This window comes from Eschrichtius robustus, chromosome 3 (genome assembly GCF_028021215.1).
Source record: "Eschrichtius robustus isolate mEscRob2 chromosome 3, mEscRob2.pri, whole genome shotgun sequence".
Taxonomy (NCBI): domain Eukaryota; kingdom Metazoa; phylum Chordata; class Mammalia; order Artiodactyla; family Eschrichtiidae; genus Eschrichtius; species Eschrichtius robustus.
In genome coordinates this window covers 14585389-14602130 of record NC_090826.1, presented here as the reverse complement: position 1 = coordinate 14602130, position 16742 = coordinate 14585389, and the positions used below count along the sequence as shown (strand labels likewise).

The 16742-nt window shown below is 56.8% G+C and overlaps 1 protein-coding gene across 1 annotated transcript in view; it reads left to right on the top strand.

Moving 5' to 3' along the window:
- The window catches only part of ALDH4A1 (aldehyde dehydrogenase 4 family member A1), a 31349-nt gene extending 21036 nt beyond the window's left edge, over positions 1-10313 (top strand). Inside the window, exons 9-15 of the mRNA XM_068539026.1 lie at positions 2363-2436; positions 4914-5110; positions 5242-5289; positions 6090-6242; positions 7006-7127; positions 7976-8094; positions 8817-10313. Coding sequence (XP_068395127.1) covers positions 2363-2436; positions 4914-5110; positions 5242-5289; positions 6090-6242; positions 7006-7127; positions 7976-8094; positions 8817-8929 — 826 coding nt within the window. The 3' untranslated portion in view covers positions 8930-10313. The remainder of the gene's footprint in view (positions 1-2362; positions 2437-4913; positions 5111-5241; positions 5290-6089; positions 6243-7005; positions 7128-7975; positions 8095-8816) is intronic.
- Positions 10314-16742: the final 6429 nt, after the last annotated feature.

The window sequence follows — 16742 nt, the reverse complement described above, 5'->3', positions numbered from 1 at the left end:
AGCTGGGGCTGTGAGCCCAGAGGTCAAGTGCTGTGTGGCCCTGGGTGAGCCACTTCACCTCTCTGAGCCTGTTTCTTCACCTATATGACAGTAGTCATGATTCTTACCTTGCAGAGTAATCGTGAAGGCCAAACTAATGAACGGACAAGAAGGAGTGTGACAGGCTCGAAGCGGCCTACAGGTGTTTGGTGATATGGATTTCGATGCCACCACTGTCCCTGGAAAGGGCACAAGGGAGCTTGAGATAAATTGGAGGAGGAGAGTCAGGAAGGCTTCCTGGAGGAGGTGGCATCTAAGCAGACGAGTAGGCCAGGCAGAGGTGGAGGAGAGCGTTCTAGGAGGGGGAACAGCATATGGCATAAGGCTGAAGCTGTTGGGCTCTGGGTGGTGGACGTGGTCCCGTGGGGCTGGAGTGTGGAGCTGGGGGCCGAGGGTCAGAGGGTAGGGGCAGGACATGGTTCGGTCACAGCTGCTCATTCACTCACTCACTCACTCAGCTGGTGTTGATGGAGCCCCCATGTGTACCAGGCTCTGCCAGTGCTAAGACTGGGCAGTGAACATGTGGAGTGGACAAGGTCCTACCTCTTGGGGGATTTAGTCTTTGTGACTGTGAGGCCCCATGAGCCTGCTAAGGTGTCTGGACTTTATCCTGAGGATGATGGCAGCCACGGAAAGTTACATGCAGGGGGCGTGGCTTAATCAGGCTTCTTTTGTTTCACGCAGGGATTGCAGATGGTAGCTCTCCAGTGGGCCCTGGCAAGTGGCTTTGTGTTCTTTGACTCCTAATAGGGATGGACCAACCTTGTACCATTGGGACAGTTTCATGTAAAAATCCAAATATTGGGCCTCTTTTAAGAACCTGGTCCCACTGGGCCTGCATTTCCATGTGGCACCATTGGCTGGAGGCGGGCGGGAGGTCTCTGATTCCCCCCATCCTGACAGGCCCTGGGTCTCTGCCTACCTGGACGGCCTCACTCATTCTCTGTCCGGCCCCTCCGGGCCCCTGCGTGTGCAGCCTCTGATCTAGATGATCGCTCTGGCTACTCGGAGCACAAGTCTCCAGTGGGTGGAAGCAGGAGACGGGTTAGGAGGTGTCACGTCCGGGGAGGGATGGCGGACGCCTAAACTCAGTTGGAGTCGTGGGAACGGGGTGAGGTGGGCTGATTCAAGTGAGGCAGTAGCAGGGAGACTGGATCACCTGTCCGTGGGGTCAAGGTCGGGGGGGTTCAGTGGGAACATCCAGGCTCGGGGCAGGAGGTGGGCATCGTTCACCGAGGTGGGCAACCCAGATGGCTGGGCACCTGGGAGCCTTGGGGAGAAGATGAATCACATGCTGGTCACTTTGAGTTTGAGGTCCCCATGGGTCATCTGGGTGGAGATGTTGGGGTCTGCACTCCGGGCCTTCCAGGTGTCCTAGGGACACCTGCGGTGGCTTCTCGCCCTCTCTGCCTGGCCTCAGGCTCCCCTGCAACAACAACCCCTGCTAAGGTTTGCCCGGTGGCGATGGCAGCGTTAGAATTGCTGAGGAGGGCTGTTTTCCAAAAGGCCCGCTCTGCCAGCCACGGGCCCCATGGGTCTCTGCCTATTAGCGGGCGGAGCGGGCCTGGCCCCCATTTGCCATGCTCTGATGTGCAGCGGGCTTAAAGGTAGGAAAGTCATAAATTAGTATTAGCTGCTGTGTCGCCAGCTCCCTGGTGATTAGCATTTTTATTGTTTTGTGGTGCTGAGGTTGGTCATACTTGGAGCCCAGGGAGGAGGTAGGGGCCTGAGCTGCCTCTCCCAGGACCCTCCTAGGTTCTCTGGAGCCTGGGCGTGAGCTCGTGGTGCCCCTCGCAGACCACGGTGGTGCCTGTCCCCCATCAGGCACCCATAGCATACCCAGCACTGTCCTAAGCACTTGACTCACATCAGAGCCTCACAAAACAGCCCTGCCAGGTGGAATTGTTCTTTCCAGTTCCCAGATGTGGCACAGAATTTGAGGCTCAGAAAGGTTAAGCGGTGGGCGCAAGATCACACAACCGTGTATGCCTGAGTCAGGACTCGAACCCGGCATCCCCTGGCCTCAAAGCCTGGCCCTTCTCTGCACTGTCTTGCCGCCAGGCCTCCCCTTGCTCCCTCCTTGTAGGCCCGGAGTGCAGCCCATTTCCAGCTGCTACCACCTACTTGGTTCCCCATCACCATCACCACCACCACCACCGCTGTGACCCCTGCCCGCCTCCTGTGGGGCTGCTGACCCTAGCGCCCCTCCCTGGGCTTTCCAGCCTCTTCCTCTGGTAGGGCCTGCTCCCTACCCCCCAGGCCCCTCACCCTCTCAGGAGCCTGAGCCCGGCTCCCTAGTCACTGCCCTGTCCTCTGGTTTTAGCACCTTCAAACACCTGTGGAGGCAGGTGGCCCAGAACCTGGACCGGTTCCACGCCTTCCCACGCCTGGCCGGAGGTAAGGGCCCCTCTCCCCGTGCCCTGCCCTACAGCCCTAGGGACCCCTCCCTGCCCTGGCCGCCATGAAAGAGGACGAGGCGGAGGTGATGCCCCCAGAGGTGGGGCGGCCCTGCAGGTGCAGAGAACTCCTTCAGGGTGGAGCCCCTGCTCTGGCACTTATACAGAGCATTTATGCCTCAGAGTGTGCATTTTTTCTTTCATTCATTCATTCATCCATCCATCATTCAGCAAGTAAATTATTAAGTATGTTCATAGGCACTTTTTGGACACTGGGGATGCAAAGGATGATGAGACCCAGAGACCCAGCCGTTAACGAACCTCTATTCCAACAGCGGGAGGCAGACAGTAAACAACTAGATAAATGATGTCAGGGAGTGAGAAGGGCTGTGGATAATTAAAGGAGGGCAAAGAGGTGACAGGCAGGGACCCTCAAGGGCTGGGCGTGGTGGGTGACTGTGACTTAGGGTGGCTGGTGGGGTGGGGAGCCTCTTCAGGGAGGGAACATTTGAGCTAAAACCTGAGCAATGAAAAGAAACCAGCTTCGCAAAGATCCGGAGGATGGACCATCATGGGCACCCGTACTGTCCAGTAGAACTTTCTGCAGTAATGGACATGGGCTGTATCTGTGCTGTCCAATAGTATAGCCACTCGCCACGTGTGGCCGCAGGGCACTTGAAACGTGGCTGGCATGGCAGAGGAAGTGAAGGTTTTGTTTCATTTAATTTTAATTAATTTGAACTTAAATAGCCACGTGTGGCTGGTGGTTACCCTGTTGCATAGCCCAGTTCTAGGCCGAGGAAATGGCAAATGCAGAGGCCATGAGGTGGGAATGAGCTTGTGTTTGAAGAAACAAGGCCAGTGTAGCTGGGGAAGGGAGGGAGGGGGGTGGCAGGAGATGGGGCTGAGAGGTCAGCGGGGCCAGGTCTTGTCAAAATAATAATTTTCCCACAAAGAAACAGTTTCATGGTCAAGGACATTTGGCGTGCGCTGTGTTTAAAGTAAAACGGATTCCTCACCTGCAGGACTTCTCAGAGCCTTTAATACACTAATATATGCATTGCTTATCTTCAAGAGCAAAGGCTGATGTGCAGTGTTTCCCAAACTCTTTGGACTACACAACCCTGTTTTGACAGAGGACCCCCTGGACCATGTTTTTCACGGAACACACTCCGGGAAAATGCTGAGACCTCTCGAGAGAGAGGGCTGTCCAGGGTCACACAGTGCAGTAATGGCAGAGCTGGAGCTGGTGGTTCAGCGTTCTTGCTCCTGGGGGTGAAGGGGGGGTCACGGGGAGACTGGACCCCACGCCTGAGCGGGTGGGAACTTTGTAAAATTTTATTGAAGTTTAGTTGATTTTATAATACTGGGTTAATTTCCACTGTACAGCAAAGTGATTCAGTTATACATATATATTTTCTTTTTCATATTCTTTTCTATTATGATTTTTATAGGATATTGAATCTAGTTCCTTGTGCTATACAGTAGGACCTTATTGTTTATCCATCCTATATATGATAGTTTGCCTCTTAAGCTGGTGGGAGCTGTGATGGGGGTGTCAGGGCAGGTGACGCTCCTCAGGGCCAGCTGTTGCATCTCCGATTTCCAGTTCCCCAGTGTGCCCCAGTCCAGCCTTCACGAGATGGGCGACAGTGAGTCCCTTGTGTGAGCTCTCCATGGTTTTCTGTTCTGTCTCCTTCCCACCATCTCCCTGAGGGAGAGAGACCGCTACTTACTCTACCACTTCCCCCCTTGAGTATGAGACTTTAATCTCTCTGTGCCTCAGTTTTCTTGTCTTTAAAATGGGATGATAATGGGAGGTTGCTGTGAGGCTTCAGTGAGATGGAGCTCAAAGTGCTTTGACCTGAGTCTGGCAGTTAGTGCTTTGTAACATGAGCTGCTATTAGCTGATGTTTAACCGAGTGAGGAAACTGAGGCCCGGAGGGTGGAGTGATCTGCCGAGGCTTCCTCATGCCAAGGAGATTGAGGAGGGGTGTCCCCACCGTGGATCAGGAAGAGGGGCCAGCCCTGGCCGTGGACCTGGGGTGGCCCCCTCTCCTCTCGCTGGGTAGGGGTCAGGGGAAGTCTCAAAGGAAGCCGTGCCCACTGCAGGGAGTGGACCAGCTTTGGGGAGCCTTGGGTTCTGGTCCTTTCTCTGCCTTTATGTTGAGCAGCACCCCCAGGGCTCAGTTTTCTCATCTGTGAGATGGGGGAGCTGGTCCTGCTGCCCCCTGGTGCCCTTCGCCCTTGCCTGGGCCTCCGTTTTCTCATCTGTAGGGTGGGAGGACAGGCCTGGCTGATCAGTTTCTGGGAGGTTGTTGGACTCCGACTCTGCCTTCTCATGCCCTTGTCCTCCCAGTACTGGGGCTGGTCGCAGGGCCCTGCGGACGGGTGTAGGCAGTGCGTTGGGCCCCTGGGCTGGCCTGGGGAGCCCACCCCCTACTCATGCTCCTCCACCTCCCCGCCCCACCCCTGAAGAGTGTGGCGGGAAGAACTTCCACTTTGTTCACCGCTCGGCTGACGTGGACAGCGTGGTGAGCGGGACCCTGCGCTCAGCCTTCGAATACGGCGGCCAGAAGTGCTCGGCCTGCTCCCGCCTCTACGTGCCCCGCTCGCTGTGGCCGCAGATCAAAGGGCGGCTGCTGGAGGAGCGCAGCAGGATCAAAGTGGGCAACGTGAGTGGCGCCGGCCTCCCCGCCACGGCCCAGCAGGGGGCTGATGGGATTGGAGGCTGGGGGGGGGTGTGCGGGGAGGGCGCTCCCTTTGTCTCCGACTCTGTCTCCTCCCATGCCTCCCTTGCTTCCAGCCTGCAGAGGATTTTGGGAGCTTCTTCTCCGCCGTGATTGATGCCAAGGTACGAGCAGGAAGCAGGCCGTTCCCGGGGTCCCGTGCCTGGACTGGGTGGGAGGGGTAGGGACAGCTATAGGGGCGACCCAGACCTGCTGCTTCGAGCAGGGCAGCCTGATAGCCATGCACCACCCCTGCAGCTCTGAAAAGGGCAGAGGCATCCGTACCCGAGGGCAACTCGCCTCCCGCACACCCTGCCCCAGGCTCGACAAGCCCCCTTTAAGTGCCTGTGTTCACACGCACACATACACATAGGCCTGCACACCGCGTGCATCAACCCGAACACGCACGTACGTGCACAGCCGTGAACACGTTCATTTAGATCTCTGAGCGGGAGCATGCCTGTAGATTCACCCACGTAAACACACGCACACCCGCATGCACACATATCCTATACAGAAACATTTGTGTACAGGTTCATACGTGTATATAGGCACGCTTGTGGGTCTGCATGCACAAGCACATACACATAACAAACATCCATATAATGCAAGCATATGTGTGCCTACATACGTAAACCTAAAAATTCATGGCCATACATTTATATGTGTGTTTGTGATGTTTGTAGTTCTAACACACACATACACACACACACACACACACACAAGCGTGCACATCTGCCCTTGTCTCTGCCCTGGCTCAGCCAGGCCCCGACTTTTTCTGTCAGGGCCCCCTCCCCCCCCTCCCCCCACTTCAGAATTTGGGCCCTTCAGGGACAGGTGTTTGGGGTGAGTGTGTCAGGGGGCTGCTGCTGGGAATGGCCTCCAGCCAGCCCTTGACGCCCCCTATCCCACCCCACCCCACCAGTCCTTCAGCCGCATCAGGAAGTGGCTGGAACACGCCCACTCCTCGCCCAGCCTCACCGTCCTGGCCGGGGGCCAGTGTGACGACTCCGTGGGCTACTTCGTGGAGCCCTGCATCATCGAGAGCAAGGACCCCCGGGATCCCATCATGAAGGAGGTGATGGGACGGGCGGCCCGGGGCCGGGAGGAGGCAACCTCTCCCCCGAGCGTGGCGCACGCACAGGGCCCTGGTGCTTCACAGGGCGTCATCCCATCTCACAGATGTGGAAAGCAAGGCCCTATGAGGGGACCGTCTCACACCCGGTGAGAGCAGAGCCAGGCCCTGAGCTCGGGCCTCCTGACCCCAAATCCAGTGCTCTGTCTTCGACACTGCTGACCCGGGCTGGTGTCATGGCACTTGCGCTGTCCACAGCCACCGAGGCCCCTGCGGCCATCTCAGTGGCTGACACTTGTAGACTCAACTGTGGGCCAGGCATTTGACAGAGATGAGGTGGGCATATCGTTCCCATTTTACAGATGAGAAACTGAGGCTCCGAGAGGTCAGGGCACTTGCCCAGGAGGACAGTGCAGGGGTGGGGGTCTTCCTCCAGCCCCTTGATGGCAGAGGGGACGGTGATACCATCGGGCAGTTCCTGGGCTGGCTGTTGCCAGAATTCTCTCCTTTCCAAGGGCCTGGGCCCTTGGCTCTGGGTGTGGGTCTGGCTGGCAGGGAGGCCAGAGACCCCTTGGATCTTCTGCCAGGTTGGGGTGGGTTGGGCCAGGTGGAAGCCATCCCCGAGGGAACCCAGCGGGAGGCAGCGCCTGGCCCTTCCTGCAGGGGCTGAGGAGGGGGATGGGGAGAGGCGGAGGCCAGAACAGGGAGATGGGAGGCCTCGGGGTGTTGGTCCAGGTGGGGCCTGACCCTGGGGCTTCTTTCCCAGGAGATCTTCGGGCCTGTGCTGACCGTGTACGTCTACCCGGATGACAAGTACAAAGAGACGCTGAGGCTGGTTGACAGCACCACGAGCTATGGCCTCACGGGGGCAGTATTTGCCCAGGATAAGTGAGTGGCCGCAGCCCCTCCACTCTAGTCCCGGTGTCCTGTCCCCACAGGACCCTGCTGTCCCCGGAGACTGCCCTCCTGGGCGCTGATCCTAGTAATAATGCTGCCCTTGCTTCTCTCCATTTTCCTCACCTCCGCCCTGACCGGCAGGTAGACACAGGCAGTGGGCTCTTTGTTAAAATGCAGATTCCGGGGCCCCACTATTGGCTGCTGAATGTAGGTGTCTAGGGGTGGGGCCGGGGGATCAGTGCCTTTGACCTGCTCCCCGGGTCTGATGGGGCTGCAGAGTGGAAGACAGAGGCTCGGGCCCAGGTGCACTGCTTGTCTGGCAGAGGCAGGATTCCAACTTGAGCACCGGGACACTAAACCTGAGGCTTTGCCCTTTCCTTTCTCCGTGGTACTGCTTGTCTCCCCGTGTCTGCACTAAACCTGAGGGTAAACCTGAGGCTTTGCCCTTTCCTTTCTCTGTGGTACTGCTTGTCTCTCCGTGTCTGCCTTTAAGAGTGGAGGCGGGATTGGAACCTGAGGGGCAGGCTGGGGGTCTGGAGGTTCCCCATCTCCCAAGGGCAGGAAAATTGGACCGAGATGGGCCACTCCCTCGCGTGTGTACAGCCTGACCCTCATCCAGCCCTCACAGATGCCCTGCGAGGGAGGCGTGCTAACCCCCTTTTCAGAGGAGGGGGCTGAGGCTCAGAGACTCCCGGGAGCTTGTCAAGGGCCCAGAGCTGGCGGCTGGCCTCATGCTCACCAGGGTGGCCCATGTGGGCTGGGACGGGGGTGTTGGAGGTTGGCCCTGGGTCTAGAACGAGGGTGAGCTGGCTGCCTCTTACCGCTGCCCTGCCTTGTAGGGATGTTGTCCGGGAGGCCACAGAGATGCTGAGGAATGCTGCCGGCAACTTCTACATCAACGACAAGTCCACTGGCTCAGTGGTGGGCCAGCAGCCCTTCGGGGGGTCCCGAACCTCTGGTGAGTGGGTCCCCCTTTCCAGAGGGGGGCCGAGTTCCTGGCGGGAGACCCTCGGTCCTTCATCTCAAGGGTGTTAAGAGGAACAGCAGTAGCACCATTTACTGAGCACTGTGGGCCAGCCCTGTGCTAACTCAGAGTCCTGCCAACAGCCTCCTGAGCTCAGGTGCTGCCATTCTTCTTCCCATTTTATAGAGGGGGAAACTGAGGCCCAGGGAGGTGAAGTGACTTGCCCAAGGGCACATGGCTAGAGAGTGGTGGAGCTGGGATTTGGGTCCCAGCGCCCACACCTTTTACTGTCATACTCCAGGCCACTGTAGTCCATCCCCCTCCTGTTTACAAATAAGGAAACTGAGGGTCGGCGAGGGGCGGTGACTTGCCAGAGTTCCCAAGGGCCGGAAACCAGGTCTCCTGACTCCCAGTCCAGTGCCCTCCACGGTGCTCCCCTGCCTCCCGGACACCTCTTGCAGGTGGTGTGCAGGGACCTGGGGAGCATGGGCGTCCTGCCTGCTCGCCGGCTCCTGCCTTGCTCGACCTCTGGCTGAGTGCCCTCCGCACAGATGCGCTCGGGAAACCCTGGCTGCTATGACTGTGTTAGGGTTAGTTTGGCAATTTGCTGCCCGTGCTGGTGCCCCATTTATTCCATCAGCTCCTCCCCACTCCTTTTCCCTCTGCCCAGAGCCGTTGTATCTTTTTGGAGATAAACAGAGCTGTCTTTTCCACAGGGACTAATGACAAGCCAGGAGGGCCCCACTACATCCTGCGGTGGACGTCACCCCAGGTCATCAAGGAGACCCACAAGCCTCTGGGGGATTGGCGCTACCCGTACATGCAGTGAGCCCTGCTCGGCGCCTCCGCCGTCCACTCGTCTGTCTGTCCAAACGACTGACCTCAGTGCACTGACCCCACCCCAGGCCCTCCACCCTGCTCCCCACGGGACGACCCCCTTTCTAGGGCCGAGGCCTGCCCCCTGCCCGCCACTGGCCTTACCCACCCTTGGAGTCAGATGCCGGGCTCTGGTTTGAGATCATGCTGTGGGGGGAACAGGGCCGCCACCCTTGACCCCATCGGCTGTCCTAGAAATTCCATCTGGTAGGTGTGACCTTGGTGCCCTGCTGGTTCTCCATCTGTTCCCTTCCCTTTCCTCTACACTGTGGCCCAGTGGCTCAGGGACCTGAGGAATGGTGGTAGAGTAGCTCATGGATCCGTGGAGGAAAAGGAGGCAGCTCTGGGGCCCCTGGCAAACCTCACTACCCACAGAGGCCCCGGCCTTGGCCCCGGCTTCTCCGGGTCTCCAGGATTACGTGTGGCCACAATGGCCTACAGGGCTGGCAAGTCGTGGCTGCAGGGCATGGGGGCACCAGCTGGCCTTGCCCTCTTTAGTCCGGGCGGTTCACTAGCACTTTGCCCAGATACGTCTGTACCAGCAGGTACCTGTGCCCAACCAAATGCCTTAGACCCCGTGTGCCTTGCTCCAGAGTGCCTGAGCTCACCTGAGACCCACGGATTCCTGGCTATCTCCATTTGGGGGTCTGGGGGGACTGCTGCAGGCCATCTGCCAAGGTGTGGGATGTGCTAGTCCTTCCTGTTTGGGCTGTGAGATTGGCAGACTTTGGGGGGCCCTTCCTGCTGCTTCCCTTAGCTCTCGGGTCCTGCCTCTAGAGCCTGGGGTTTCCTGCAGGAGCTCAGCACCCACTGGCTGTGGTTGAACAGGCCCGGGTACATGTTGCTCCCACCTTCCCCAGCACCCTGAGACCTCTCCTTGGGTCCCCGTCCAGCCCGGGCTGAGGCTTGCCTCTAGAATCATCCCTCCTTTGCATGTTAGTGGCTCTGTGTGGACTGGCCCCTAGGAGGCCTGTTCCTTGACGCAGCCAATCGGTGGACACTTGCAAATGCATCCTGGGTAGATTCTGGGTGGCCAGGGAATGAGAAGTGGTGACTTTGGAGCACAGTTTTTAGGGGGCCCCGAAAGGGCTGGGCCCTCCTCAAGCACAGCTGGCATGGGGCCCCCGTGGGGCTGGAATGGCCATTCCCCAAGTGCACGGTCACACACCTTGGCCCCTGGTCAGGGGTGGGTCCTGATGCTGCCCGGGTTGTTTCCCACAAGGGGCCAGGTCAGGCAGCGGGGGCCGGAGGTGTTCCTGATTCTACTGGTTCTACACTGTGAGGTGGCAATAGGATCCGCCTGATGCCACCTAATAAAATGCCTCTTACTTAACCAAGTCGGTGGTCTTCCTGGTGGGGTTGGTAGGGACTGATCACCTTCTACGTCCGATGGAGTTGCCAGTGTGTCATTAGGTGTCAGGAGGGCAGCGCCCTTGGTGTGATGGAAGGAAGGGTGAGCACCGATGGCTGGAATCCCTGCTGTGGGTGGCAGGAACTCTGGTGCCAGAGGGCCTGGGTTCAAATCCCGGCTCCAAAAAGTTGTGCAATCTCTCTGACCCTCTGTCTCTTCGTGTCTTAGATGGAAATAACCACACACACACACACGCACACGCACGTGTGTGCACTCACATGCACATAGGTTGTCTTGAGAATTCAATGAGTTAATTCATATAAGTGCTCAGAGCAATGCCAGCTAGGTAATTAATGATTCAACAGTGTTACCCATTTACCCATTGTTATAACAACCACTGTTATGTGCTGTGATAGTTAAGTTTATGGGTCAAGTTGGCTGGGCTGTGGTGCCCAGATATCTACTTAAGCATTATTCTGGATGTTTCCATGGAGGTGTTTTTTTGGATGAGATTAACATTTAAATCAGTGGACTTTGAGGAAAGCAGATGACCCTCTATAATGTGAGTGGGCCACATCCAATCAGTTGAAGGCCTTAACAGAACAAAGGCTGGTCTCCCCCAGGCAAGAAGGAATCTGCCAGTGGCCGCCTTTGGACTCAACTGCAACTTCCTGCGTCTCTGGCCTGCTGGCCGGCGCTACAAGTTCTGAACTTACCAGCCTCCATGATCACGTGAGCTACATTCTTACAATAAATCTCTCTCCCTGTGTCTGTCTCTCTCTACGCCTCATAGAGGTTCCGCTTCTCTTCAGAACCCTGAGTCATACACGTGCCAAAGAGTATGCATATGTGTTTTTCACTCACAAGTCTTATGAAGGAAGTACTGCTGTGCTCCCATTTTGCAGATGAGGGTACTGGGATGTAGAAAGGTGAAGGGACTTGCCGAGGGTATGCTATCAGTGGGGTGGAAACCCAGGTCTGTCTGATTCCAAAACCCATTCTCTCTCTTCCACCCAGATGTCCACACATGGCTCGCAAAGATCTGCTCAGTTGGCCAGGTGACATGGCAGGGAGCAACCATGGCCAGTTAGCTTGAGCCTGGAATCCGTGGGTCCAAACCCACCTGGGCCAGCTGACTTGGAGGGGAAGACACGTGTGTCCTGACCTGTCTCCACCCACAGATAATGTAAACAGAGCTGGTCCTGAACCACACAGACACCACCCTGTCCGAGGGTCCATTGCTTAGGGCTGTTGGCTGGAGGATCTCAGAGCTGTGGGGAGGGGAGGGGACTCAACCCCGGGCAGAGCCCCTGCCCTGGCTCACCCAGGGGCTGCTACTGATTTGTGCCAAAGGGGGCTTGAGTCAGGGACAAAGGGCAGCACCCAGAGTGCTCTGGCTGGAGCTCACGGAAGGGAAGGGAGGCAACTGCCTTTTGTCGTCGGGGGATACATAGGCCTCGTTAACCTTGCTGAATGGAGTGACTTACTCAAGGTCACACTGAGATAGCCGCAGAGTTGGCTGATGACTGGCCAAGTGTTTTACCTACCTAGTCTCAGAGCCTTGACATTGACCTTACCAGGTAACTGTTACAGCATTCTATGGAAGGGCTAGTGGAGGTCAGAGGTAGAATGATGAGCCCAAGGTCACATAGCTGGTTAGTAAAGGGCCGGGTTAGAACCCAGGGCTGTGGGTGCCGCAGCCCATGCTCCTCACCACCTGCTCCATCAGGTTCCCGACTCCCAGCTATGCCTCTACCAGCGTCATTTTACCCTGGTGCCTCTGACTCCACTGAACGAGGTCAGGGGGTGGCTCAAAGCTATCGTTCCCTCCGTTCTGTCTGCCCTCCCTTGTCCCCCAGGCTTGGGGCTGGTGGCTCCCGAAGGCCCAGTGCCCACCAGGGTGCCCGAGGCCTCTTTGCATGGTCACCGCAGTAAGTCCCCATGTCCATGGTGGCCCAAGGAGCCTCTTCATTTCCCTGCTGTGGCCGGGGGCCCAGCCGCAGGTCTGGGCTGGAGCGTGAACCATTTGACTGAGGCTGGATGTCCCTGCCACCGCGGTGCCGCCAGTGGGGCGTGCACGCTAAGGAAATGAGGGGCCACCTGTGTCCCGGTCACCAGGCAGACCTGGAGCTCCTGGGGGGCAAGAGGAAGCAGCAGGGTGCAGACCCATGCTCTTCACAGAGTCACGCCTTCATTTTCATTAATTCCCCTACCGACACATTCATCATCAAAGTTCCTGTAGGTCCTCTGTCTAGAGGCGCGTAGGAAATAGTAAGAGTCACCATTACTTGAATGCAGGCTGTGTGCCAGGCATTGTGCTAAATGCTTTAAACGTCGCACCCTCGGATTCTCACCGCAACCCCCGAAGGTACATTCCATTAGTCCCATTTTACAGATGAGGAGACTGAGGCACACATGGGTGAAGTAACCAGTGTACCAGTAGGAGATGACTGCCTGGGTTTCTGTTCCTCATGTCTGCCTGCCTGGGCACTGAGCACAGCCCTGATGTCCTGCCTTAACCCCTCTTACCTGTGCCTTGGCCTCCCCAATCTCAGAGTTGACGTTTCTGTGGGAGCTGGGGATCGAATGACATGTTTTAGAGCAAAGTGCCAGGTCCCGTGCCCTGCACAGAGTGAGATGCTCAGTGAATGAGAACTTAACCTTCACCCACCCTCTCAATACCCTCATCCTGGATGCCTATGCCCGGGAAGGAGATGAAGCTGGGCTTCCCTGAGCACCTATCCATGGGCAGGTGCTCCTGCTAATTAGCTTGGACCACACCAGCCTGGGAGGGAGGCAGTATTATTTTGGCCCCATTTCACAGATGAGGAAACTGAGGCTTAGGGAGCCTCAGGGAGACTTGTTCAGTAAGGGAGAGGTACAGGGGCAAGAGCTGGCTATACCAGCACCCCCTTGTCCTGGTCTCTCGAAGGAATGCAGCAGCTTCTGGGTGGGAGCCATCCAGCAGGTGGATGGGAGTAGGTATGGCTGACACTGGCTCCAGACATAGCCAGCCTTGTCCCCCTCCCCGGGGTTGTTGACAGCCACCCTGATGGTGGAGCAGGTACCATATGACTCTAGATGCCGGGGTACATGAGCATTCTGTTCTGGGGCTCTGCCATGCCCTCCTTCCAGGCCCCAGGTGCCCGGCAGGTACTCCTCAGCCTCGCGAGCATTTGGCACACACAGGCTGGGGTGAAACGAGGGAGCTGATGTTCTGCTGGGCACCTGCTTGGTGAGGTGCATCTGGGCAGGTGTTGTCGGAAGGAGAGTGAGGCTTGTGGAGAGATCTGAGTCTTAGGAAGGAGAGTCATACAGAATCATAGACCCTAGCCCTTTACTGGGCCTAGAATCGAGGGACCCATGCCAGTTCCATACTAGGACAAAAGCCATCAACGCTGTAACGTAATATTCACTATCATTTATTAAGTAGGTGCTTGATGTATCCATCCCATTTAATCACCCTCGTCTGAGGTGGCTGTGTGCATTTTACAGGCGAGGAAGCTGAGCGGAGTCAGGGCCTGCTGGTTGGCCCCTGTCCGGTGGTGCAGGCGGGGCCCTCCAGAGCCCCACAGAACAGGACCAGCCCCCTTCCCCATCCCAGCCCTTTATGCTCCCTTTAGCCACTATCACCTTTTTGGCTCTTATTGGGCTTGTGGTCATTTGGAATCTTCAGATCTTTTTCTGAATGAGACACAGCTGGCTTGAGTGGATCTCTGGACTCAAGAAGGTGTCCCAACCACAGCAGAGTCCCTCCTTCAGGCCTTAGCTGACCCCTAGTTCCCCAGCTTCTAGGGATCACCCTACCCACTACACTTCTGACATCTCAGAGGGGTGACCAGTGAGGCTGGGTCCTCTGATAACCAGCTCTGAGGCCTCCCCTGTGCCCTCTTCCAAGGTGTCTCTGAACCAAGCCAGCTGGCTCAGGGGCTGTGCAGCTCCCAGACCCTCCTTGGGGAAGCCCTGCCTGCCTACCCCTGCTCTACCCTCAGCTGGATTGGAACTAGGTTTCCAGCTGCCCAGTTTTGTCCTGGAGGAGGCAGTACTGGTAGGAAAGAGACAGGGGAAATGGGGCGGGGGGGGGGCAGAGAAGCAAACAGAGGATGTACAAAGGTGGGGTAGGGGAGAGAAGCCGATGCAACCCCCAGTCCCTGGGGTCATGCCCCTCCTGGGGGCTCCCCCCTGCGCTCCAGGCCCCTCCAACCACCATGGCAGGGGGAGGAAGGAAGTTCAGGGCAGCCCCCTCCGGCCTAGAGCAAACATGGCCAGTTCCTTTCTGTAAGCACCCAGGGAAGCAGATGTAAGGCAAATGGGCAGCATCTCCCGGGCCCCCATTTCCATGGCTCGCCCCTGCCCCATGAACTTTGCATAAGTCTGTCATGGTTCTCCATCACCTTGGCAACCAGTAGCCACACAGGTGTGATCATGGGGACCTCAGGCCCTGGACTGGGCCATGAGGATGGCAGTGTGTTCAGCCTGGGCCACCGTGGGGCATGTGCTCTGGGTGCAGCCCTGAAGGAGAACTGCAGGGCCTTGGTGTTCCTGGACATTTGTTCTCAGGGCAGCCAGTGCCCTAGCCTCACCCACTTGCCCTTCTTAGGTGATGTCAAGGCTAGAGGGGACCGCGGAGATCATCCAGCCCAGGACATCTCAAGGGTCACGGACTGAGCCTTGTGTCATCCTGGATCTGGGCGCACGGCTGCATTTGTAGGCGTGTGCATTAGTGTCCAGGGCTTTCATCAGAATCTGAAAAGGATCCTTGCCCCTGAAATGTTAAGAAGCACTGAGTCCATTTTACAGGTGGGGAGACTGAGGCCCAGAGAATGGAAGCCACTTGTCTGAGGGCAGCCTTCAGGTTGGGGCGGAGCTGAACCAGAAGCCAAGACTTCTGACTTTCCATCCAGGGCTCCTTCTTCAGATTTTAGTCTTCAGAGAAGATCATCCATCTGGACTAATAGCCCCCACTAAGCAGGGGGACCCTATCATTCCTTCCTCATTGGAGCGCCTTGGTCAACACCATTCCCTGAGTCCCCATTAGGGTCTTGGATTCCTCCAATCCACATACTTGCCACGTGGCTTTGAATAAGTTACTGTCCCTCTCTGAACCTCAGTCTCCTCATCTGAAAAATGGAGAGATAATAACAGCACCTCAAAAGGTAGTGAGAATAAAATGGGATGGCAGCTTGGCGTAGAGTGAGCCCTCCAAACGTGTTAATGATAGAAATAACTTGTGCTCATTATCACCATCCTCCTCCCATGCTTCGTGGCACAGACGCTGCCTCCCCCATGGAGCTCTTGGCTGGCCCATGCCTTCCCTCCTCCTTACCCCTTCTTGGCGGCCAGCACAGCGTGGGTCATCATAGAGCTGTCCCGACATGCTTTTGACTTGATTGGAGTCCAGGGGATATCCACCTGCTTTTCTGGCCCTTTGGCGACTGGCCCTCTCTGGGCCTCAGTTTCCCCATCTGTATAATGGGTAGGCTTGTGGAGCTCTGCAGGCCCTCTTAGATCTGATACAGTACGCCACACTATGGGTGGCCCTGGTGCCCCTGGCATCTTCCAGCATGTGCTGCCTTCACGAGGGCCCTGATTTCTGTCTCCAGACTGCAAGCCGTATCCCTTGTGTGTCCTGGCTGTGTCCCTTGTGCCCCACCCAGCCCTGGCACATAGTGGGCTCTGCTAGTGCCCTCTGGATGCATGGTTCTCTCAGCCACTCTTGTACTCCACAACGCCACACCCAGCAGGCTCCAGTTAACTTAGATGTTCTTTTTCTCTACCATCCCCTTACCCCCAAGCTTTGCTAAATAATCTGAGTTGACTGGGAGTCTCCAGAACATTCCAGGGCCACCCAGCAACTGGCATCTTTATTCTCTTCAAACTGACGCACACACTCATTGTGCCTGGAACTGGTCCTTCACCAACACCTTGGCCTTGAGGTGGGACCTGCATTGGGAGAGGGCGGCACCAGTCCCCACCCCCGTGGTGGGTGTAACGGTGACAGCTCCTGCGGGCAGAACACACCCAAATCAGACAGTACAGGGTTGAGAGCTTGGCAGCCTGGGTCTAAATTCTAGTGTCATTGGGAATTCCCTGGCGGTCCAGTGGTTAGGACCCGGTGCTTTCACTGCTGTGGGCCCGGGTTCAGTCCCTCGTCCGGGAACTAAGATCCCGCAAGCTGTGCGGTGCGGCCAAAAAAATTAAAATAAATAAATAAATAAATAAATTCTAGCGTCACTACCTATTAAATGTGTGATTTTCGGCAAGTCGCTTAACTTTTCAGCCTCAGTTTCCTCACTTTAAAAATGGGAGTAATAATGGCTGCTTTGCAGGGTATCTAAACGATATGATGCATAAAAAGCGCCTGGCACCGTGCCTGGCACAAAACACACCCCAGAAAAGTGCTGTTTAGTTACTG